Raw genomic sequence first — 8,425 nt, forward strand, 5'->3', positions numbered from 1 at the left:
TCCAGAAGTTGTGCTAAAGCTGTTTGTGGTGTGGTGTTATAATTTGTTTGGCTGCGATGCGAGAAAGATTTAATTTACAAACTCAAAGTCTAGTCCTGTTAAGCTTCAATTCGGCTAGCATGACGTAAAATGTAGAAACAGATGGATATGATGGAGAAAAGCAGATGCATTTGTCTTTTTGAGGCTAGATTTTAAACGAGAAGTTGCCCAGAACGAGGAATTCCACGAGAGGAATTTTAAAAGCAAAGTCATCATGCTATGCAATCTCAATTTGGAAACCTTAACCAGCAAACTGGAGCTAAAGCTTGAGGACGCCAAAGCTCCTATGTTACGCTAAATATGATCAATTTCAAGCAACAGATGATAAACCAGTTAAACATCGTGAAAAAGAAAAAAGAAAAGAGACGTCGCAGAGTCAAGAGAGCGGGTTTAATCGGATTGGATAATCAAAATTTTCAAGGGACAACCAGTTGATCATGGTTTTTCCGGGCAGTTGCATAGGTTTAACAGACTATTGCTTCCATCTTCTTATTGAAGTCTACGTAAACTACTAATTTTCATTCATCTTGTGCATACATACACCGCTCAAGGAGACTAATTAATTAGCTGTTGCTTCAGCTCTTTCAAATACAGAAACATCTACTTCTTTGACAGGAGATTTCTCTCCTGGATGATCAACTTGACCGGTATGATAGATTATAACGTTTGCCTTAGCATCAAAATTCTTGACGAATTGGTGTTGGTCAGAGTGAGATTCAGCAGTCTGAGGAAGGAGGGCCTTAACCACTTGGGGCATGGCCTCCCCTTTCATGACGGTGTTCCAGTACTCCTGTGGGTCCTTTCTTGCAGTGCTGAGAGTAGTATTGCTGATAACCTGAGACAGAACACACAAGACAACAAAGAAAAAGCTTACAGGTCATGCTGCTAACAAAAGAAGACACTAGCATATCCATCCAGAGATGATCGTGTAGAAGATCTCAAAAGAATTATTAAAAAGCTTGGGGTGCCTAGCCAGTGATGGGTAGGATTAAGATGCATACCAAAAAGAAAGTCAGAAGAAGAACCGGGGTGGCACAGAGATGTCTCGTCGTCATGTCTTAACTTGATCCTGTTTTGCTTCTGAAGGCAAATTAGGGTCGCTATTCTTGAAACCTAGTTTACGAGATAGAGAAAATTTAAAGGCTCACCGGCTAAGGATTTTGGCTGCTAATTGAGTAGAAGATGAGAATGGGTTCTACTTCTATTCTAGCAGTCGTTGTAATTGGAAAGACAATAAATGCCATTCATTTGAAAGATCCAAAAGAAATTAATGCCGTCAATTGTAACAATCCAGGCACTTATAGTGCGTACTAATTTTACTATTTCATTCAATGGATGAAAGAAGCTAGCAGAAAGATTTTGGTTTTACACCAGGCACGTTTTCATCGGGGGGAAAGAATCCACGTGAATATCAAATACAGATAAGGAATGGAACTACAGGTAAGGAATGGAAATCTGGCACACGGCTGAATATCCAGAGATAATCTTGGCGACCAAGATTACCAGCAGTTTAAACTAGACATTATGAGCAAATCTCAATTTATTTTCTCTAATTAATGTACGAGAAATCTCCAATTGAAGCCCCCCCCCCCTTTTTTTGGGAATTTAACTCCATCGCTCTTGATCCTGGTCCTCCTGGATGATTTTAACTGTTGTAGTTATGTGGAGAGTAATCATCTTTGGAATTTTTTTTGAAAAGAAATTGGTGGAAGTCAATACAGGAACAATCTACTTGCCCCAGAGGCCGATGATGGTCAGACGCTTCAGATGTTTTCATATTGCTTCTGGGGAAGTTATGGAGATGTGCGTCCACCGAGATGGCTTCGGGAAAGTGTCAGTCCGATATCCATACCAATTCAAGTACCTTAATTTGACTAAAACTTACTATACCCTAAAGAGAGTGCAATTAAAAGAAAATTTGGGGAAGAAACAAAAACAGAAAAATTTAGGGGTCAAACATTGAAGTTTCGATTCTCCTTTTTCCTCTCAAGTCTTCTGGTTCTCGTTTCTTATCTGTTGGCAGCGAAGAAAAGCCTCTCTCACGCACACAAATTCACCCATATAGAGTCTTCAACCCACAACAGAATGCACACTGAAGCCTGAACCTGTTTCTTTTCTCGACGACATCAGCAGCGGCAGGCCGCAAGGCGGCAGCAGCGGCCACAATGTCACCGCCGCCTGTTCTTCACCCCATAAAAAAAATACCTGGATAGCTCGAAAAAGGTTAGAATTAGTCAAATTTAAGGCGATCATGTCACTTGCTAGTAAATGAAAACACATATCGTACATCCAATCGTGCAGTGTGGGAAATGGAGAGGATATCCACTGAAGAGGAGCTAAATCCAACTTGAGAAGAGTGATGTTGAAGTGTCAAATAACTAAGTATCTCAACTTGACTGGATTTAAAATGCATTTATTTAACCTTCGACAGACCAAAAAACTTAGGGGATTTGGATGGACAGTTGAAATCCAAATCCATCCAAACACACCATTGAAGTTATTGAGGTTGGGTGAACCTTACAACGTAATTCTGCTAATGCTTTTCTCCCAAGTTCTAGTCAGAAGGTTGAGCAGGCATTTTCGGAATCAAAATCACAGCATTTTTCTACTTTGCCACAAGCCAGACAAACACATGTACATAAATTGCAAGGATAGCAAAACAGATTGACATAGTTGACCGTATTTTCTGCACATCTCAATTAGTTCGACTTAGATTTGGCTTTGCATCTTTGAACATAGCACCTGCACTTGTCCCCTGACTAACCATTAGTAAGTAGTAGATGAATTAGCTCAGTGCACTAAAAGCTAAACGTTCTTAACTACAGAAATGAGTCTAGAGTACGTACAAGGGGAAACATATTAGGACGATTGATGAACGTTGATAATATATATAACAAATTCACTGCAAGCAACGAAAAAATCTGACTACATGGCCGCTCTTCTTTATCTGTTGCTGTCCTAATACTTGTACACTCATCCTATACGTACCCTAGATTTCATTACAGCAATAGATATACAATGCCCTGAGTTGCTGCTAATCTACATATGCGCGTAATAGCCCAAAAGTAATACTAATATCTCGCCCCATATATGATGACGATGACGATGACGACAATGATGAGCTTCGTTAATCAATGGATGACAACCTTGTTTTGATAGATTATGAGATTGGGAGCCGTATCAAAGTTTGTGAGGAAACGCTTCATGTTCAAAGTCTCAGGCTGCTTCTGGACGTTGATATCGGAGTGGCGGCGATGATGATGATCATCTGATCTTGATGAATCTTCATGGAAGAGGTCTGTGAGTGCTTTAGGCATCTGTTCATCTTGCATGATCTTCTTCCAGTAATCCTCTGGTCCGTGTCTTGCTGCCTCGCTAATACACACAAGCTGATGATCATGTACAATTAAGAAGATCTTAGTAGTGCAGTGGTAGATTCTTGAGGGTAACAAATCACAAGAAACCTGATCACACTTGCACAATCGAGGAACAAGTACTATTGAGTAGATGCATGTTTTTTTGTTAAAGAGAAAGTACGGAAGCATATATGGTCAAAGGGAGAGCAAATCACTTACCGAAACAACTGAGAAGAAGAGGAGGATCACTAAGCAAGACCTCATATTTTCCGTCTTCAAATTAGTTAGGAAAGATACTAGTTGAATTACTAGTCTTGTTTTGCAACTTATCTGGGGGAAGGAAACTGTGCTCCTCTGACTTTTGTATATATAGTACTTCACCACAAGATTTGAGTTCAATACCACCACTATTTCTTTAGCAAAATGGGTTGGGCGGGGGCGATTGGGTGCTTCGTGGTCCAGGTTAATTAACACATGACCACATGTGGCATGATCATTACGTAATATTGGCAGAAGAGAATGCATGCACAGTAGTTGCTATACCAAGAAGTAGTACAGACTTGTTTCACGCCCCAGAAGGGGAAAAAGATATACTCTTTAACATAATACAGGATCGTGGTTGGTCAACGCCAAATCGGCAGCTTCTTCGAGCCTGGACCCTTCTTAAACTAAACGATTTGAATAGATCATCAAAAGCAGAACAAACCACGTACCTCCTTAATAATTGCTTAGCCACTTGTCCTTAGGACGTGGATGTTAACTGGTACAGATTAAATATACTTACAGTCAATTGCCAAGGTTAATCGCCTGATCTTTTCTTTTCTTTTCTTTTCCCCCTTCCTTTGAAATTCCTGGTAATCAGCTGCAATGGAGAAGGATCTTTTCTAATTAGTTTCTTCTTCTCCTCCTCTTTTTTCTTCACAGTTGCTTTGAATTAAATACTAGCAGTTAAGGCTATATATGAAAGACACATTAACAGGATTTAAAGTTGTGTGTTTTTGCCTGCAAGGTAAACTAGAGTCTTCTTTCGACCTCAGGAAGGTAATAATAATAAATCTTGTTTCCTGCGTACATTTGTTGGTTGATTTCTGTGCATCACCCAGATTAACATAACCGTTCATTACCAGTTACCAGGCTTTGGCAGCAGCATATTCTCTTTGAAAATTGAAATCAGGCTGTCTTTCGTTTCGACTGGGGAATGTAGCCAATGGCAGGCATCTTCTTGTTCACAGCACAAAACCTCGAACGCAAATGCTGCATGCCCTCCTAACTCCCTAGTTAGTTAGCCTTTCCGGCCGTAATTAATCACAGATTTTATTTTTTTTTTGTTTTTGGGATTTACAGAGAGTCAACGCAAATCCCTGAGCTACAGCTGGGGAATGGAAGCATATAATGCTGATCGATCTTTGACACTCGTAAGAAAATGTACTATATATTATCCATCGATTCAACGTTATTAATTAGCTTCTCTCAGTCTTAACAGCTAACGGTGCAAGTTTTGAGAGAAATATATATCATGTATGGACTCATACATCATTTTCTGTCACTAGTATGTCATACAATGCAAACTATTTAAGCAGTGCATTTTTTTTTTCTTCTTTTTATATAACTTCTACTTTTTTTTATTTGAATTATCAATGACAAATTAAGAGTCAACGCGTTGGGGACCCATAGCGTATGTCGTTTAGTCAACCTACAAATTATCCGGAACTGTAGCTGAGCTTTAGTCCTTTGTCATCTTCCTATTTATCTAGATCGACAGTACTAGTGTTTAAATCTACAAAATATTTGGGGGGGCCAAGAATTTCAGCAGGACTTGATTGCACCAAAACAGATGTTGAATTCTCATTTGTCCGTTGAAAAAGGTGCACCAAAAAAGGTGTACTTAATGCATAGCCAGACGAGGCATGGATCAGTAGGTTCGAGTTGACTTGGAAGGGGAGAATAATTTAAGGTCAAGAGAAGCCTTGTCGGTGGGCGCCCGCATCCGGGTCACAGACGCTGGACTTTAGTGAGACCAGAGATCACATTATTCTCTGTTTTAGTAATTAATAATCAAAGGACCTTTTTTTTTCCTTTTTTTTTTGAGGGCAATCAAAGGGCCATATCACGCACCAATGTTGTGTGTTGTTTATTGCGTAGCGGTAATACGTGCACTTCCGAAAACAACTCTGCCCTGGGTTTTGAGAAATGTAAAAGATTGGAAGCCAGTTGAGTTGAGGTGCAGAAACGTCAAGGAGCGAGTGGGGATGGGAATTTTATTGCAAGACGGCCTATTGGGATTTCTTCCAATTGGAGATTAACGACCAAATACTCTATTATGCCAATTGAAAAAGGGATGCAAATTGCAACTTCTGAATCTAAGACTTGATTTGATGTTCCATCAATTTGCCATGCTTATCTAAAAGACTTTGTGATGACAGATAAAAGTGCTTTTCAAAGAATGGAATTGCGCATCAGCATTTGGAAATCTAGCTTTTGACTTTGCGTTAATGCGAACTGCAAAGCGGCCTTCGATTTCAACTCTGAATTAATGTAAGTCACAACATCGACAACCACTGATCCGTTTTCAACGAGCGTTAAAGTATGCCAATGACTTTGGCAGGCAGAGCATTTTGTATCCTTGCATCAGTAATCACTGATCAATCTGTCGTTGTGATTTTATGTGAAGTTGGTTCAAGATCTTTTTTTTTTTTTTTGCCCTTTTTCCCCCTGCAAAAATGCAATCAAAATTTGTTACAACGAAGTGTGTGCGAGGAAAATCTGCAGCCTCTATAGCAGAAAATTGACCTAGGATTGATGCCCAGTTGAGATTGGCTAGCTTGGTTCCTGACCTTCACCGAACTACATCAGTTTGTTGGCGTGGTGACAATGGTAGAACAGGGGAAATGGAATACACAGACACAACGAGAGGTGCCCGTTAGAGTTCAAATGGATGGATGAACCTCAATTGTCGGCCAAGGGGGACAAGGAATAAAGTGAAGATCTCTTGTTCAAATCCTCAGTTTAGTTTTCAACTGCTGATCAATAGTTACCAAAGAGTGCCCAGATGTCCGTTGACTTGGTCCTCGAGACAGTAGAGTTGATGTCATACGTTCCTGTCAATTCGGATTAGAAACTCTTGTGAAATATCTGTTCGTCGCACAAGACTTGTCTAATGCGTCTTAAACATTCTTTTAGTAAAAAACGACAATCCTAACGTGACAAGGTGGTATCCACTTAAAATGTCAAATTTACTCCATCCCACAATCACACGTACAAAAAGAAGAAAAAGAAATGTACTAATTTCCAATAAGCGAGTGAGACCAGGCCAATATTGTCATAGCTCGATCTGATTCGCCAATCTGCAATTGCATGGTAGACAATCCACTCCTGGCGCTCGTGCCTGCCTCCATCACACCCCGCTAGGAAGGGGGCCTGCCAGTTGGATCGATGCACTCTATCCATCATCAATATTCCACTCCACGGTGTTTCGCCTTAGCTACAAGGAAGAAGGAAGAGAGTGGGGTAGGGGTTGACAAATAAGTAAACCACCGGTTCATTCTTCTTCCTCCCAAAAAAAAAAAACCACTGGTTTCATTACAGGATTCATGAATGGCGTCTTAGTTGTCGGGCTGACATGAATGATGAGCCCTAGGGCCTTGAGCTTCTATTCGTTTCAAGTCTAAAACATGACTAATCACTAACACAATTTGACATCATTGTATATTTATTAGGGACGCAGTAGTAGTTATGTCGTTAAGCAAAATAAGAAAGAAAAACTTATGTACAATGCAATAATTTGGACGCATCGATGCCGGTATTGACATGATCATGTGAATGAAGCTGAATTAATTTTCCTGCAACAATTCCGAGTACCAGAATTGGCTTGAGACTCCATTTTACGCTGTAGTGTACGATCGAACACAGAAATTATTGAAGTCGGAAGCGTGTCCACGGTGGTCAACTCTCATCACCTCCGTTCGTTACTACCAACATCACCCATCGGTTAGAGAATCGTTGAACGTGTCGCCATAATGGTCAACTCCATTACCCGTTCATTTGCTACTTCCGCGCGTGCGTGTGTTTTTTTTAAAAAATAAAAATAAAATAAAATAATGTATGCTGTAGGACAGGTTCATGCATGCTCTGCTAAATGCTAAATTCGCTACAGATGCATTCCAACCCAGACAGAGTGTCCTCCTTTTTTTTATACTTTGTGTGATCTCTTCAGCTTTTATATGCTTTCCAAAAGTCCACTTTCTTGGATTTGTTGTTACCTAACCAAAAAAAAAAAAAAATTTATCAATCAGGTATTCAACAATTGCATTGTCTGAATCATGAATGAGCTATGCTACAGGTTGCTATTACGAGAGTTCCGCTGGTCTTTTGCCCCCGAAAGAGACCTTAATTCAAGAAAACCAACAAGGAAAACATTTAATTTTGATCAGCTCCCTTCTGATCCGCTAGCGGTAAGGACAGGTTTCCTGCTCATGGAAAGGGACACAATTGCGGAGATAGAGTTGTTTACAATATCCAACATACAACTCAACTCATTCGATGCACTTAAACTAAAAGATAAGATAGATCATCACTTCCTGGTTTTTTTAAAGTTTTCATGTTTGTATCTATTATTTAGATATAGAAGGTCTTTTAAGTCACTCTTTATAGGTGAACTTTTATTCGATTGGCCGATAAGTTTCTCCCGACTTACCTAGGAAAAAAAAAAATTTCTCATTTCATTCTGAAGTGTCATTTCCTCCCGGATTTAGGGTTTATGAGTGCTAGGTTAGCGGAGTGAAAGAATTGCAAAATAAGCTTCTGATGATGAGTCAGCGACTTGTTTGCCTTGAGCTAGTAGTAGCCATGTGGCTCATGCCATTTTCCCACTAATTTAAAGCTTACACTTTGGCTTAATTGGTCAGCAGAAGATGTACTAGTATTAAACGAACTTCAAGATTTTTCTTATTTATAAGTAATGGTCAAAAGAAAAAACTTAGCAGTGCAGTACCGCTTCCTTTTCACAATTTCATTTCCACGAGTACAACAGA

At 39.7% G+C, this 8,425-nt stretch overlaps 1 protein-coding gene across 3 annotated transcripts; it reads right to left on the minus strand.

The window, feature by feature from the left end:
- Nucleotides 1-2,902: 2,902 nt before the first annotated feature.
- LOC113773397 lies at nucleotides 2,903-3,713 on the minus strand. 3 transcript variants are annotated; one of them, XM_027318037.1, is made up of 2 exons: nucleotides 3,615-3,713; nucleotides 2,903-3,428 (listed from the first exon to the last, which is right to left on the minus strand). In XM_027318037.1, exons 1-2 carry the CDS (start codon nucleotides 3,657-3,659, stop codon nucleotides 3,171-3,173), a joined length of 303 nt encoding a protein of 100 aa, XP_027173838.1. In that variant the 5' UTR covers nucleotides 3,660-3,713; the 3' UTR covers nucleotides 2,903-3,170. The 3 variants fall into 3 exon arrangements, with proteins under 3 accessions (XP_027173838.1, XP_027173837.1, XP_027173836.1); XM_027318036.1 differs by having other exon boundaries at nucleotides 2,903-3,503; XM_027318035.1 differs by having other exon boundaries at nucleotides 2,903-3,512.
- Nucleotides 3,714-8,425: the final 4,712 nt, after the last annotated feature.

Source organism: Coffea eugenioides, chromosome 6 (assembly GCF_003713205.1).
Source record: "Coffea eugenioides isolate CCC68of chromosome 6, Ceug_1.0, whole genome shotgun sequence".
NCBI classification, from domain to species: domain Eukaryota; kingdom Viridiplantae; phylum Streptophyta; class Magnoliopsida; order Gentianales; family Rubiaceae; genus Coffea; species Coffea eugenioides.